Source organism: Furipterus horrens, unplaced genomic scaffold, assembly GCF_987537825.1.
Source record: "Furipterus horrens unplaced genomic scaffold, mFurHor1.1.pri manual_scaffold_5, whole genome shotgun sequence".
NCBI lineage: Eukaryota > Metazoa > Chordata > Mammalia > Chiroptera > Furipteridae > Furipterus > Furipterus horrens.
In genome coordinates, this window is record NW_028327175.1 from 62,854,414 (window position 1) to 62,871,993 (window position 17,580).

Consider the following 17,580-nt stretch of genomic DNA (forward strand, 5'->3'; position numbering starts at 1 on the left):
CTGTGTCTGGCTCATTTCTTTATCTGTTGTGCCTACTGAATGTTTGATGGGTGGATGGATGAACAAACAGTCACAGATCCTCCTATTTACTCAAAATCTTGCCGGACTGAGTAATGGGATGGAAGTATTATAATCAACACAGTATTTTGTGGGTTTTGTAATACTTTACTTTCATCTTCTAGGAAATGTATTCTCTGTATAACAAAATAAGAAGAGTCTGAATTTTTTTTTTTTTACACGTTATCTAGAGTATTTCAGGCAGTACTATCTTTAAGTCTTTTACACACCTGATTGGTTAATGTGGATAAATAGATGTTTATGACTTGCTTTGGGCTGAGTCAAGTGAACAAATATGGCAAGGATATAATCCTGATGAAAAGAGCCTTGTGGGCAAATGAGACAGGTAACCACAAAATCTTAATCAGCTTACTGACTCCTTTCTGAAGACAGACCAATTCTTTTATCCTAGCACTCTATTAATAAGTTTTAAGTCATTAACCTGGAATATCAGTTATTTGACTATAAGATCCACCAGCTTCCAGGTCAATGGCTAAATCCTAAAGCTCTTCATAACTTTAAGAATTTTTTTTTTATTTTATAGAAAACTAGAATATTCTAATTTTAACCTGTTATTTTCTAAATCACTACCTAAGTTTTTCTTTTACAATTCTATTCAGAATGTTGACTTAATGCTCAAAGGATATTTTAAGGTTTAAATGAGGATGAAAGAAAAGGACAGCTTAGCTGGAATTATAAGGTACATGGTTGGAATTATAAGGTGCATGGTGAGGCAGAGCAAGAGATTAGTTAACTTTTACTTTATGTAATTGTACATATTGTTTACATTCTAATGCATGTATGTCCAATTTATAATAGTTCAGTAGTCTTTAGTAAATGAATTAACAAAGCCTCCTTCTCTTGGTGATCCCTCTTAAACCTCAGAAAGGTCTAAAAGAAAATGAAATGGTAAATTGAGCCTGGAAGCCAAAAGGCATGGCTTGTACAGTCCTGTGCTTTCACCACCGTGCTCTGCGGGGCAAGTTTTCAAGCAAGAGGAGCCCAGGCCCACTCTCCTTGTGCTGAGAGTCTATCTGGGGAAACAGATAACAAAAAAACATGCGTGAATATCCCGAGATAACACATGCTGAACAATAACATGTGTACCAGTCTATAAGTGCCCTGAGAACTTGAAAAATGGGAGATATTTGAGACCAAAGGGACTGGTGAGGGGCGTGATGCTGAACCCAAGCTGGTCTTGGAAAGGCAGATATTGGGGGTAACAGTCTGGGGAATGATAAGGCTTCATCATGGATGCTGGTGCCATTGTCTCAGACCCCATGTCTAGACCATGATTTCCAGGTAACTCAAAATCCACAGCTGAACACAGGACCTGCTGCACAGCAGATTCTTTTTTATATTTGTTGATTAAATGTAAAATATTGGCCCTTCTGGCCACACCTTCCCTGCCTTGGGCTCATGACTAGTCGGACATCAGCTTCCTGAGTTCCCCTTCTGCCTTGATCCTGTGCGTCAGACACACAGCCAGCCCCTCACAAACAGTGCTCTACATGTCCTTCTCATTTCTGTCCTTTCTCTTTGGTCCCCCCTCCCCCATTTTTCAGTTATCAGGATGCTTGGGCTATGCCTTACTCTTCTGTCCCTGGCCCCATGATCACTCTAAAAACGAGGAACAAATAATAGGTAAAAACATACATATAATACTTCCAGACCTTCCTCTGTGTTCCAGACCTTGTGCTAAATACTTACTAGGAGTTAACCTTTATGATCTGCCCACTTAAAAAAAAACAAGGTGCTGCTATGATCTTTTATACAGGTAAGAAACAGGGAGGCTTAGATAAACTGGTGGAGAATGATTTTGAACCACAGGGCAAAGGACCCTGAAGTGAAAGAGACATTTGGGGAATGGGAGCACCAGGAGAAAAGGCCTTGAAATTGAGGCTGAGTTTGGGTTTGGTGCAGCAGCCAATGTGGAGCCACACTGAAGCTATAAAGCAGAAGAGTGGCAGGAAAACAATGATATTTACAAATCTATATTTCACTCTAGCTTTTATTCCTTTGACTATTTGGTAATTTGTAAAACAAGTTTGCCTGGGTCCTTTTATGTTCCACCTTCATTCTATCAGCATCAGGAAGTAATCTACACATTCACGGAGTGTGATATGGAAAAACAAAGCAAAAATCTGGAAGTAATAGAGGAAAGGCTAGCTAAATTGTGCTTCATTGATTTGGTATAATGTTGTCATTAAAAATAAAAATTATGCCTTTGCATGGATGAATGACAAACATAGTTTTGTGAAAAATGTAGAACTCACAGCAGTAGGAACTGATTCCTCCTCATTGTGACTGTGCAAAACGGGAATATGTGCACATATGTTTAAAGAGAATGAAGAGAAATAAAAAGCTGGAACAGGATGGCGGGATTCAATTGTACACATACTATTTCTGTGTTTTAAAATGTTAGTGTTTTTTTCTACTGGTTTTAATAATAAAGGAACATTTAAAACAAAACACATTAATCTAGCAGAAATAAATTAATTAAAAGTTAATGACAAGCAAGCTATCTAGGCATCAGTGGGTGAGGGCACTGGATATCGAGAGTGGAGCGCTGGAGAAGGAAAGTGATGGCTGTGAGAAATGTTGGGAGAGCATTTGGTGTCCGACAGGATATAACTGACCAAAAATGGAAACTGTGCAAAGTAATTCAAGGTTTCTAGGCTGAGGCTAGAAAAATGTTAGTGCCATAAATTGAAATCTCACAACTCTAAAGAGGAGGTAGCTTTTTGATGAAGATAATTATGATGTTAGAACTTCCATATGAGTGGAGAGTTATTACATTAAAATATTATTACAGTGAAAAATCCAAGTGTATGTGATCTGGAGTCTTATTAAACAATTAGAACTGGAGCTACAGATGACTCAGGGGCATAGATTTAGAGGTTCATATTGTTGAGCCCAATCCATTCTGATGACGTGTATTATTTAGCTAACATAGCATTAAAAAAAAATGGAATTTGAATGTTTTTATCTAAGTATGCAGTCTCTTTCCCCTATTGCACTATACCTTGCCTTCACATTTTTATTTGCCCAGCCCCTAAAGGCATTTGATTTTGATACCTGGGGTAATCCCTTAGAGCTCCTGAAGTGAATGAGATGGCTTCAGAAAAAGAGGTGGGAACGATATAGTGAGTGTAAGAACGGAGGGCTGAGGCAAAGGAAACCTTTGCGATATCTGAGGAAACAATAAATCAGAACCATCTGTCTTTAATAGAAATTCCAGAAACTATATAAATGTAACTGGGGATTGGATCAGAGAGAATAATCAATATTAAAAGGAAAAAATATTTCAAAATCTGAAGAAAATCACAATATTACAGAGGCCTACTCAGTAACAAAAGAAACCAAAGACTCACATACAGACATAATTTCATTTCAGAATAACCAGGAGAGGGAAAGTTATTTTAAACATCCAGAAAGATGACAAGGGGAAAAAAGAATCAGTCTGGAATCATATTTCTCATAGACAGCATAAGACACTGGAAGATATAGTTTCTTTATAAATTTAAACTGACTACAAAGGGTCAACACGTGGGAATCTTTTTGAGTGATTTTAATTGTGATGATTGTTAAACAACTTTATGCATTTGTCAAAACTTAGAACTGTACATCAAAAAGAGTGAATGTGACTTCATGTAAGCTTAAAAAATATTTAAAACCCAAAATCATTTAAAAATAGGGGTTATAATATGTCACATAAAGGTGACCAAATAGAAGAACTGAAATTAAAATTTTGTTAGTGGAGCTTGCAGAGGAAGGGAAAGGAGGACTTAGTATAAGTTAAATTCTGTGTTTTTCATTGCAAGGAATCAATAATATTAAGTTAATATATGTTAACTTATATGTCAGAGAAGGAAAACTCTGACTCCAAAAAACCTCCGCTGCCTTGCGGCATACCTCTTCAGGGGAAAGGCTAAGGGAGTAAACTCCGACAGAAAATCCGGAGCCGGAGTCCCTAAGGCGGTTCGACGTTGTAGTCAACACCGGCAACTCCTGCGGCGCACCTGAAGCCAAGCTGTATTGACTCCGTCTTTCCCTTGGACCCTTCAGCTGCGAAGAGAGGGGGGGTCTGCTGCATGGGCAACAGCAGACCCTCCATATCACCCTGCCCAGGCTCTGTAGCTTCAGCTTCACTGGAGAGGACACTCCAGCGTCATCGCAAGATGTCGATTCAACACGGGAGGAGACAGATACTGTGTCACTCCCGAGTCGGACTGCACAGCCATTCTCGGCGGTGCAGATAGACTCTTAAGAAGCTACACCATCGTCTCTCGAGACGGACGGCTGCCGACGACGATATGTTAAAATATTAGTAGTATAGCATGTCCCTTATATTTTTAACCAAAATAAATAAAAACAGAAATGGTTCAAATGGCTACACCTGGAATGGGATTTGTGTGAATTAGGAAATGGAAAGGGGAACTTTTATATTTCATATCTTATCTTCCTGTACCATTTGAAATAAATTTATATATGTATTGCTTATAGATTTACAAAATAAATTTTAGTTAATACAGATATTCTGAATACAAAACATCTTGATTTAATAAATTTCCCCCAGGTTTCATATTATTATCTTTCAGTTTTAAATATAGTTTATTGATTATGCTGTTTCAGTTATCCCAATTTTACCCCTTTTCCTCCCCTTCACTCAGTATCCCCATTCCCTCCACCAATCCCCTCCCTTAGTTCATGTCCATGGGTTGTGCGTGAAAGTTCTTTGGCTTCTCCCTTTCCTATACTATTCTTCACATCACCCTGTCTATATTGTACCTAACAATTATGCTTCTTGATCCCTGCACCATTTTCCCCATTATCCCCCTTCCCGTTCCCAGTTGATAACCTTCCAAATGATCTCGATACCTATGATTCTGTTCCTGTTCTGGTTGTTTGCTGAGTTTGTTTGCTTGTTTTTTTATAGATTCAGTTGCTGATAGTTGTGAATGTGTTGCCATTTTAATGTTCATAGTTTTGATCTTTTCCTTAAATAAGTCCCTTTAACATTTCATGTACTAATGGCTTGGTGATGATAAATTCCTTTAACTTTACCTTGTCTGGGAAGCATTCTATCTGCCCTTTCATTCTAAATGATAGCTTCATCACTTGATAGAGTAATCTAGGTTGTACATACTTGCTTCTCATAACTTTGAATACTTCTTGCCAGTCCCTTCTTACCTGCAAAGTTTCTTTTGAGAAATCAGCTAATAGTCTTATGGGAACTCCTTTGTAGGTAACTCTTTACTTTTCTCTTAGTGCTTTTAAGATTCTCTCTTTATGTTTAACCTTTGGTATTTTAATTATGACATGTCTTGGTGTGGTCCTCTTTGGGTTCAACTTGTTTGCAACTCTCTGTGCTTCCTGGACTTATATGCCTATTTCCTTCATGAAATTAGGGAAGTTTTCTTTCATTATTTTTTCAAATAACTTTTCAATTTCTTGCATTCCTCTTCTCCTTCTGGCACCTCTATGATTCCGATGTTGGTATGCTTAAAGTTGTTCCAGGAGTTCTAAGCCCCTCCTCATTTTTTTTTTTTTCTTTCTTGCTTCTTTCTATTCTGATTGAATGTTTATTTCTTCCTTTTGTTCCAAATTGGTGATTTGAATTCTGGTTTCTTTTACTGTTGGTTCCCTGTATATTTTAATTTCACTTTGTGTAACATTCATTTCCTCCTTTATTTTTTTGCTATGCTCTATGAGTTCTCTAAGCATCTTCATCACCAGTGTTTTGAACTCTGCATCTGATAGGTTGGCTATTGCTCTTTCATTTTGTTCTTTTTCTGAGGTTTTGTTCTGTTCTTTCATTTGGGCCATATTTCTTTGTCTCCTCAATTTAGTAGCCTCCTTGTGTTTGTTTCTGTGTATTAAGTATAACTGCTTTTACTCCCTGTCTTAGTAGCATGGCCTATGTAGCAAAGTCTCCTATAAATTGTGTGGGGAGGAGCCTTAGGTAATTGCTGGGGGGCGGGGGAGTACCTGCTTCACTGTTTTGTGGCTCTCTTTGTGGTGGGGGGCTTGAAGAGGGGCCAATACCACTGCCTGGCTTCTGGCAATTTGCCAGGCACTTACCCTGTTTCCAGTCACTTCACCCACTTCCCATATGAGATTATCACCCTCTAGTTGCTGCCCTGGAGTTTGCATATGTTCTAAGACCATGTGGGCCCTTTAAATGCTGAAAATCCAACAGTTTCTTTTGCTGCCCCAATCCACACTGGTTTTTACAGCCAGAGGTAATGGGGGTTTATGTTCCTGGTGTTGTAACCCTGGGCTGTGCGGTCTGGCCTGGGGCTGGAATTGCTCCCTCCCAGGATATCCCTCCTAATTTTTACCCACCATACGTGAATCTGGGACTGTCTGTTCTACCACTGCCCTTGTCTGAGCTATACTGCTTCTCTGCCCTGTCTCTAGGACTCCACCCCTTCTATCTGTCTGGATGCATGTGGCTTCTTTAAATCCTTGGTTGTTGGACTTCCATATAGCTTAATTTTCTGATGGTTTTGGTTGTTATTTGTTTTTGAGATCTGGTTGTAATTCTTTCTATGGTTGTGTGAGGAGGCAAAGCATGTCTACTTATGCCTCCATCTTGACCACAAGTCATCTTTCATATTATTATATTACCTCAAGGTACATTTACAGTATGTAAAAGTGCTATAGGTGTCCAAATTAATTTCACATACAACTCATCAGAAAAGTACTGTAATAAATAATAAAAATGTTATAAATGTAAATATAAAAGTGAACAATGTTATTAGTTATTCAGATTTATTATTATTATTATATTTAATTATATTTAATAGACATTTTAATTTTGCTTATAATTTTATCTTCAAAGAGATAATCTTCTCTGTTTATGTTGATATAACAACATAAACAGATTAGGATATTCAGTGATGAACAATAAGCCTGAAAGTAGTCAATGGTCTTTTCATCTTCAGCCAAACTGAATCAGTGAGCCTATGACAGCTACTCCTGGTGGAACCTATGCTAAACTTTTTGTAGAAAGATATCATAGATGCTTTGGGGTCTGAACAGAATTTGACAGGGGAATACTTAAAGAATAGTTATTGAAAAAAGAATGTATTCTATACAAGCAAGTTTTTCATAGCTTTTGATTCATTGCAAGAACCCCAAAGTGCCAGTATGTGAATGCATAATTAGGTAGAAGAAAATTCATTACAAAGTGAATTTTGGTTCAACTTGACAAGCAAAAAATTCTCCCATGGCTGCTTTTGAGAAAATTATTATACCTTCCTTTCATCAAGATGTTGCCAATTCTGCATTTCTGTCAATAGCATTTAACATATTTTTTAGGTTGTCTGATCTCTACCTCACTAAAGTAATGGAGACCTTTATTTAAATCACATCCTTGTTAACTTACATACCACACACACACATAAAATCTCTCCACATCTAAGAGAATCACTGTGCATTCCTACTATGGTAGCTGCGGAAATGTACCACTCACAGCTGCTGCAGTTACTGTAGTGACCCATGGCCCTCGCTGCCATTTCTCCGCATCTACTATTGCATTATCGTTCAGCCCGTGCTTCTCCCAAGCTGATCACAGTCAGTGTCTGAGCACCATGGAGGTGTGAGTGCCAGCCCAGTCCTGCAGGATGCGAGACTCCCCAATGTGTGACTTTAGCTCAAGGAATCCCCATTGGCCTTATCAAAACTTGCTTAGAACTATTCTGCTGAGACTCCTCCTACCAATTCTCCTTCCCCCTTTCCTTTCACAAGTTCAGACCTGTAACTTTGTCTGAGGGGTTGTTTTGCTGACTTCTTCTTCCTCTTTATTCTTTTTGTGCATTCCCCCCAGCTCACCCCCCCAAATCTTCTTGTAACTCTAATCCCATCATAGCATCTGCTTGGAGGATATGAACCAACACATGCACTCTGAAGAAATGGTAAGCATGGCACTTCTCTACCTAAAGAATACTTGGGCCACACTGTTTTCAAAGAGAAAGAATCATACCTAACTTTAATGCAAATTAGGAATAGATTTAGCTGAGCTGCCAAGCTTCCTTAGGAATGTCTTTTATATCTCAGATGTAGATTCTCTTCCTCAGTCTTTAGCCATAGTCTCTTACCTGGTCTTCCCTCTTTTTAGTTATTCTATCCCTCTACCCTAGCTCTTATTAATGTCCTAAAGTAGCTCTCTGTTCTTGTCACTGCTTTGTACTTAAAGGTTTTGGTGATTCCCTCAGATCCAGTAGTTAAAGTTTAAACTTCCTAGCCCTCAGGCCCTCCACTACTTACAAAAGTCAACTTATCTTTCAAGTTTCAACTAGAAGAAAGCTCTCTCTCTCTAAGGCTAAGCAAGAAGCAAAGGACTGGAGATGACAGAAACAAAATTGAGGTTTAGGAAGGAAAGTTGGGAGATTTATACAGGGTTGGGCAAAAGTAGGTTTACAGTTGTTTGTGTGGAAAACAATATAATAATTAATAAATAATAATACAAGAATAGACTCTGTTTCATGTACTCTCAACTATAAATCTCCTTTTGCCCCACCCTGTATTAGATTGCTTTATTTTCCTGATAAAGTGGTGGCAAGCCAGTTGCTGAGAAAGATACAAGGAGTTAAAGAGAGAAGATAAGTCTTGTGACAACCAAAGTGAAAATTCAAAATGAATTAAAAATTTTATGGAGTAGCACTCAAGGCCCCCTTGACTTATATGACATTCTCTAGTACATTGTTGCTTTCTTCTAAATAAATGTCTTTCACAAAGGAAATGCTCCCAAATATTTGTTCGGGAATAGAGTAAGCAGAGCTCTAGAGTAGGAACAGAGACAAATGGTTAAGAACATGGATGTGAGCCAGAATCTAAACATCATCTCTTAGAGCTCAGTGCCTTATCAGGAAAATGAGGATAATATGGTACTTACTTTATAAGGTTATTATAAAACTTTACTGTTAAATATGTGTATGTAATTCTCTTAAATTATGCCAGTGATGGCAAGAGCTCTTTCCATTTACTATCTTATCAGTATTATTACAGTGAATGTACAGCTAATAAAAAAAGTGAACAAGGGGTACAAGTTTCCAGTTCTAAGATGAAGATCTAATGTACAGCATGGTGATTATAGTTAATAATACTGTATTAAATACAGATATTCCTCAACTTATGACAGGGTTACATCCTGATAAATCCATTGTAAGGTAAAAATGCATTTAATACACCTAACCTACTGAACATCATAGCTTTGTCTAGCGTACCTTAAACATGCTCGGAATGCTTACTAATATCAGCCTGCAGTTGGGCAAAATCATCTAACACAATGAGTACACTGTAGAGGGTTGGTGGTTTACCCTCATGATCGAATGGCTGATAGGAACTAAAGCTCGCTGCCGCTGTCCAGCATCACAAGGGAGTGTCATACCACATATCTCTAGCCTAGAAAAGATCAAAATTCATAATTTGAAGTGTTATTTCTACTGAATGCATATCACTTCTGCACCATAATAAAGCTGAAAAATCTAAGTCAGCTCACGTGTGTTGGGGATCATCTATACTTACAAGTTGCTAACAGAGTAGATCTTACATGTTCTCACCATAAAAAACAAACAAGCAAACAAACAAAAACAAATGGTAATTAAGAGACGTGATGGGGGTGTTAGTTAACCCTATGGTGATAATCATGTTGCAATATATAAGTGTATCAAATCAACACTTAAATTTATACATTGTTACTTGTCAATTATACCTCAGTAAAGCAGGGGGGAAAAATCTTGACCAGAAATATGATATAACAGATAAAGCACCAGACATAGTCAGAAGACTTCATTTTGAGTTCCAGATGTCATTTAAGATGTGACCTTGGCCATGTCACTTAATGTTTTGCAAACTCACTGGTACCTGTCTCTCACTACACAGTTGAAGTGAGGGTCAAAGGAGATTTGTGTGAAAGTACTTTATACACCATAAAGGACAACATACACAAGTTATCAGTCAGAAAACCATACACATGTATGGGTTTATTTGGTTCATGTACTAAAGCCCTAACCTGTGGAAATCCCGAGGACCAGAGTGTTAAATTTATATATCTAAAAAAATACATTAGACAATCTCTGTGCAAAAACATCTTGCTTTAGGATTTAAGGATGAGAGAGAAGTCTGCCTCTGTTTGAGAAGATGGTGATAGTGAGGAGAGTGTCACCGAGTTTGAGGCCTTTTGGTGGAGGAGGGAAGAAAGGGTTTTCTAAGGAGCTAGAGCATGAAAAATCCGTATTTGAATGTCATGACAAATGTAATAGCTCAGAGGTGTGTATTTATAAAAGCAGCTTCCCCTTTCTCTTAAACCTACCTCTCCATAACCAGGCAGCCTGCTGCTACATCAGGAATTTACTGCTGTGAGCAACTATAAACACTGTGCTAATGGCAGCACTGCCTGAGAACGGGCACAGCAGAGTGCAGCGTGTGCCGTTCAAGGCCAGAGATGATGGTGTTTACTCTCTGCACACACCACAGGGCATACGCACTATAATCTGATAGAATGTAAAGGTACTTTAATAATTATTTCTATTAAAAACAAACAGTCAGCTCCACAGATTAACGACTCCTTTAAAACATGTTTTCTAACCTCTGTTTCCTCTCAGATGTATGGTTATTGTCCACCTGGAAAGGGCCCAGAGTGACAGCCAGAAATCTGCCACCACCACCCCTTCTGCTGCTGCTGCCATCATATTTAATCGTGTTTGCTCAACTTGAAGCCAAGCTCATATGCAGTATATTTAGATGGTTAAAAAAGCATAGCATTCCACTGTATTCACAGATTATTTTCAACACCACAATTCTTGGGAATTAGTCTGGAATAAATAAGGTAAAGAGAAAAGAAGCAACATAAATTTGTTCCAGTGACAAGGAAAACAATATCAAAGTGGCAATCTGGAGATTTGCCATGAATGAAGGAATATAGAGTGTTCCTTCTGGTGCACTCGCCTGCAAATGCAATCACCGTCTCACTCGCCAAGTCGGGATTTATTTTAAAGTGGGTGAGAAAGCAAGTAAGAAACTAATAGTAAGAAACTGTGAAAAGTATCTTTATAACTTCAAAAGATCAATGCACAGTCTTATATAGCATTAAAGGTAAAGGTGTAGACTGATACATATGTTGATTTTCTGAACCTCTGAGAAGTCTTTTTTTCCCCACAACAGCAAATTTTCTAAGTTGAAAAACATACATAATTAATATATATTCAGGATCTCTTGTCTGAGGTCTCAGCAACTGCATTATTTCCTCAAATGCCTTGAAAAAAAATCACAAATTTACAAGGCTTGGCTGAATACTTTTGCCAGCTAGCTAGCTCCACCCTAAAATTCTCAATTTGTATTTTTAGTATAATTTAACAAATACTGACCCTATCACCCAAATTTCAAAAAACTTCTGAATCATGGAGTATAGAACAGACTTTGTTGCTAAAGAGGTTACGGCTTGAATTAGATCAATTAATTAAAAATAAAGACCAGTGTTTGGTGCTTTTAATCTGAGCCAAACTTTACATAATAATACTAACAGGCATTTTAAAAATCTACAGCTTAATTAACCTGATTCTCATCCAAATTTGGAACATGAGAAGAATGAATATGCATGCAGATAATTTTTTACTTGAGATTTTTCCAGAGTATAGCACTGGTATCTACATAACTATTGATCAAGCATCATTTATAGAGAAAGTGTGCTCTGTGCTCATCTGCTAGGACCTGACTTGTTCTCTGCATTCTTATTCTTCATTCCTTTGTTAATTAATTCAACAAATATTACTCAGAGCCTGCTATATGTCCAAGGTTTGTTAGAGGTACTGAAGATGCAGAATAAGATGGGCTCAGCGATGTTTTCACGGAGTTTATATTCTACCCTCAAGATTAGGGTTAAAAGACAACAAAAAACAGAAACTAGGTCTCAGATAGAGATATTTCAATTAAGAAGCACAGTATTTGTCTTCCTCTGATCTCACCTATATGTGGAATCTAATGAACAAAATAAACTGATGAACAAAATAGAAATGGAGGCGTGGACACATGGAACAGACTGACAGCTGTCCGAGGGCAGTGTGTGTGTGGGGGGGAGGACTGGATGAAAGGTGATGGATTAGCTAAAGAATGTATATGCATAACCCATAGACAAAGACAACAGTGTGATCAGGGCTGGGGGGCGGGGGTGGGAGCTGGGTATAGGTGGGCAAAAGGGGGGAAAATGGGGGCAACAATAAAAATAAAGGTAAAAAAAGAAAGTACATTAGAATAGGATATTAGGGTGACTTGGAGGGTAACTTTAGATGGGTGGCCGGAAAGGTCTATCCAAGGAGGTAACATGTGCCCCAGATGGACAAGATGGCACCAACCATGTGAAGAGATGAGGGAACTGCAATTACAAAGACTGTAATGGGAAAGAGCTTGAAGAATCCAAAGAATAGGAAGATGGCAATGAATTTAGAACATGATGAAGTGAAGGGAAATGTTTTGAGATGAGTCCTGATAGTGAGCAGAGGATGTAACATGGCACATGTAACTCTTAATCTAAAAGTTCAATGTTCCACGGTTTCATTTTCAAATAACTCTGTTGTCAAAATTCAATGCATTATTTGTTTTTAAAAAATCAGCATTTTCAGATAAATACAAACAAGAAAGTCTTACAAAAAAATATCCAAAACAATTTTCTTACCTGTTCAATATTAATCAAGTCTCATAAATAATGTTCTGAAAAAAAAATGGAGATGTGCTAAAAGAGATAAAAAGTCTCAAGTGTCCTCAATCCATCTAAAAAGTAGATCAGTTATGTTCATTGTAGCTTGTGGCGTGTAGTAGTTTGGAGTAGAATGCTTTGCATACCATTGTCCAAAAATCTAAGGCTCTTATTAATATGAGATTCTAGCTCTTTCTATTAAAATTTCATGACTTTTTTCCAAGAGAACTGTTTTGACCTGTTACTTCTGGCTAAATTTGTACAAGTTCTTTTCTTCCACTCACTCCTGCACATGATATTGAATAGTTTAGGGAAATAGACTTTAATAGCTGTTGACCTAATTGGAGTATATCTAAAGTTGCTAAACAAAAATAACATAATGCAATTTTGCTGAAAACAAAAATTCACTTAAAAGAGAATATTATTCAGAGCAAATACAGTAAGTTTTGAAAGATGTGCTACCCCTAGAATGCCATTTAGTGGATTGGAAGCTGAAATTTACAGCTGAAGGAAACTTAGTAAAATACCTCATAATGCAGTTAACATACATAAACCCCAAACTTTCCAGATAGCAGCAAACAAATGACTTACCTTTCCTAGTTTGTTTCTAGATAGACATTTAACACTGTGCAAACATCATGTAACAACAGGTTCAACACAGGACCTGGCCTCTCTCCCACCACTCCTACCTCCTACCTGTCTAAGCACCGTTGGGACAGGACAGGAGCACTTTGGGGGGACTATGCATGAATAGACTGCATCCTGGACTACTGCCTACCAGGTGGTAAGCTTGCTGGGAGAAGGCTCTGCTCTTGATGTGGAAGCTTCTGGATTGTTCAGCTTTGTCCATGATAGGTGGGTGAACTTCATTCAGGGGTGAAATATTAGGAATACCATTGTAACCATTCATTTAAGCTAGGTTGTTATTGGCAATAAAGCTGACTTTTTTTTTTCTTTTTCTTTAAAGCACCCTTCTGAGAAATAGTGGAGTCTCTCTCCCTTTTAAGATATTTTCTTATGGGTGCCCAGATTTCTCAAGGGTAATTTGATAATTGTACTATATCATTGTCATTATTGTCTTTCAGGAAAAATGGTACTTACTATATTTTTCAAAAAATATAGAAATACATTCTTCATCACGAAGATTATATAGACTTTTCATATGTAACACATAAGCAAACAGATTATACTTGAATAATAAAAGGTGTCTCACACACATACATTTTATGTGAAAATGTGATACTTAATAGAGAAATTCGATTTTTAAAATTTATACCTTACACTTTTCACTGAAAACTTGAAAGGTATTTTCAAAAACCATGTTAATTAATACAAAATATAAAGAAAATGTTTATACTTTGTGCAAAACAAATTTCATGTTTGGATTCCTAGGCTGAAATCAAATTATTTCTTTGGGTTGTTCCAGAGTGAATGTGTTATGTGAGCCCATGTGAGTATAAAGTAATATGTAACTGAGGCTACAGCAAGACAGAGCCAAAAAAACTGGCTGAAAAGCAAAAAATTGAATCATGACAGTTTTACTTATGTTTACCCTGATTAGACTAGTTGATTTGGCTTGGCATTTTATATGCATTCATTAATGTTGTAAACAAAGGCATAGTATTATAATAGCATCCAAGTCAACAACTTTTGCTGTTAACAATACTGAACTACTATATACATAGTCAAAATACTTAAAATTCAAACTAAAATCAACTAATTTCATTTCAGAAAAAAATTATCCTGCCTTTTGCAAATGCTTTATGTAAAAACAACATTTAGAAAGTATATTTTATACAATTTCAGATCTATATACATAAATATATACACACATACATATATATCTCCTATATATATAAAGGATTATATATATGCTCCCCCCGCAACTAGCTCGCTCAAATTCTCAGTCTTACCTGTTTTTGAGCAGTACACTGAAGGTCATCTTATCCAGTCCCAGATAATTTGGCAGCAAGTTTGACCAATTCCAGTTGCATTTTGTAATGGCTGACTGTTGATAAATGAGAAGACACTATTGTTAGTATTAATCAGAGTTAATATGATCAGTAAATTAAAGCTCCAGCTGTGATAGACTAACTAAGAAGGAGGGGGGTCCAGAACAAGGACTTAGACAGATAACATCAATCATGTCCACAGAAGAAGGTTTTTATTCCAATAAGACAGCAATTAATTTATAAATCCATTTGGGGATGTAGTCATTATTTATAAAAATATAAATCAATTTCTTGAGTCGTTACTCTTCCAAGTGCTAATGGCATGTGCCCAACAAGTTTCTCTGAGACAGTGACTCTTTGAAAAGCAAAGCAAAATAATTGGTAACTTTTTTGTATATCAGTTTATAGTCTTTTTTAGCACTCAGAAGTCTGATTAAGAAAACAAACTTGGAAGTGCTACAACTCAAATTATAAGACACAGCTTAATTAGAGTATGATATTAATGTTATCTTTTCGGTTAAGAATGCTTTAAGGGGGAAATTATAAGGGACTGTAAGTGTAAATAACATAAGTGACTTTTTTTCTAATTTAATAGATAATTTCACAACAGAGTAAGGAGAAAAATTACTGTGAAAGATAACATCATATTTCAGAACTAAATAAAACATGCCATTTATTTAAATGAAGTGAGGATAATTTAACAGCGACAATGATTATTTATGGTTTGGAGCAATCTAAAGTACAACCCAGGAAAGTGGCCCAAAAACTCAAACTTATACAATATATTTGGTTTTAAAGTATTATAAATGCTTATGGTCCTTAAACTAAATAGTTTTGATAATAAGAGTACAGGCTGATGTTTAAAATCCAACAAGAACTATGCCCTGTCACCTGCTGATTAATGGAGCTCTACGATGCTGTCATAGAGCAGAAGAATTCTGCCCCGGGTTGTCAGCATTTGAAGGTCTTATTCTACACAGTATTGATGAGTGTAGACTGCGGCTGTAACAGGCATGGTAAAAATATTATCTGCATCCCGAATTAGGCCATTGTTTTAATTCTTATTTTCGTCAGAGCTCTAGGTCAAGCAATCCTTCTCTTCTGCCCTGTTAGTTCAAATAGTCTGTCAAGAAGCTTCTCAGAAATGCCACCAAAAGAATGAATTTTAAAGCAAAAGCAACTTTAAATTTCAAGTAGTTTGGCATAGAGGTGATGTTTTTAATATAACTACTGAAATATTCAGCTTATACAATGGCACAATCTGACATTTAAAAATGTGTAGTGTTTAACTCATTGACTTTATTTCAAACATCCTGACTTGAAGATCATTAGCAAATTCATTTTAAATTTAGGAATGTGTTTAGGGTTATATATTTTTAAAAAGCTAATTTACCTTACACCACATAAAATAGGAGCTCAATGCTCTATTTATAATGAATTTTAAACCATTTTATAATTTATCTGATAAATTAAATAAAGATTCCAAGGTGTTTTGTGAATGTGGGTATTACGGGATGGGGGTGGGGGCCAGCAAGGCAGGGGAAGATTGTTAAAAAATGCCTGGGCTTTCAGTCCTTCTGTAGACACGGCCAAACAGATGTTCCCTCTGCCCGTGGTGAACCGACCTGGTCAAAAGCTAAATTTTACAGACCAAACATATGAATCAGTTTGACAAATAGGGAAAAGGTAAAATAACTTTTCAAAGTCAATTTGTGCAGACCATGCAAATAAATACAAGGCCTTTTGCTTCCTACTAAAAAGGCTTATGAGTAAATATTCAAACACAAATCCTTTTTTTTTTTTGTTGTTGTTGTTACTACTGTAAAGAAACCACACTTTTAAATTAAATTTTCCATTACTTACCTGATCTAGCATGTTTTTACTAAATTCCTTGTACACATGGAGAGGGTTAAAGGCAGAAGGCTGATCTTCCACACCCCTCAAGGTTGTTTTTAAAGGTTGGATGGGTAATGGCTTTTCCTCTGAACCATTCATAGAAAACAGCTGTTCTTTTAAATACTCCTTGAAGGGAAAAAATTACAAGTCTGTTTTGGTGGGAAGCATATATTATCTTTAAAAATAAAATGATCAATATCCAAATCTACTCTTTAAGCACATTTGCCAGATTACAGTGTATTCCTTGCCTCAGGATAGAATACATTTTCAGAAAAAACATAGTAGTGTACCAATCATCTTTACAATAAACCCATCAAAAAAACAGGTTCACCTAATATATAGGATAGATTAGAAAAAATTTAACAAACTTTCACATTAGGAATGTATGCTTGTCATCCATTGGTTCATGTGTTAACATATCTGGTTACCAAAACTTAACTCAGGTGCATAATTACTCACAGTACAAGATAGTTTATTCATTTATTAAGTGTAGTTGCTACCTACTCCATGCTCAGTGGAGTGCTAAGTACTCTGAAATTTCACTATAAAAAGCCTCACTCTATGTAGAATTAATTATAATGCAATCTCCTAAACTCTATTTCCATGCTGTAGCCTGAAAAATATCAAGGTACAAAAGAAGATCAAAATTTGTAATTCTAGTCCCCCAACTGCCAGTACCAGCCTGAGTTAAAAAGTCAGTCTCCTACATTATTTCTCATTTCCCACCACTAAATTAATAAGGTGAACAATCCTAATTTATATTATAGATCTCTTTTTTGCAAAACAACCAGTAAAAATGACTAAAAGTTTCTGATAAACAATCGTTTACTATTAATAAGCAAGTCATGAAATAAATAAATATCTTAATTTTCAGTATGTCACAATATAATTTTTCTGCAAGATTAGGATGAAGACTAGGTTCAGAATTTTAGAGTTGAAAAGGACTTTAGAAGTTTTCTAGAAAACCATTGTTAC

The 17,580-nt window shown here is 36.5% G+C and overlaps 1 protein-coding gene across 1 annotated transcript in view; it reads right to left on the reverse strand.

Annotated features, from left to right (window-relative positions):
- KIAA0825 (KIAA0825 ortholog) overlaps window positions 1-17,580 on the reverse strand; it is a 386,922-nt gene that overhangs the window by 173,729 nt on the left and 195,613 nt on the right. The window contains exons 19-20 of the mRNA XM_090276495.1: window positions 16,573-16,731; window positions 14,671-14,765 (exon numbers count right to left, since the gene is read on the reverse strand). Coding sequence (XP_090132621.1) covers window positions 14,671-14,765; window positions 16,573-16,731 — 254 coding nt within the window. The remainder of the gene's footprint in view (window positions 1-14,670; window positions 14,766-16,572; window positions 16,732-17,580) is intronic.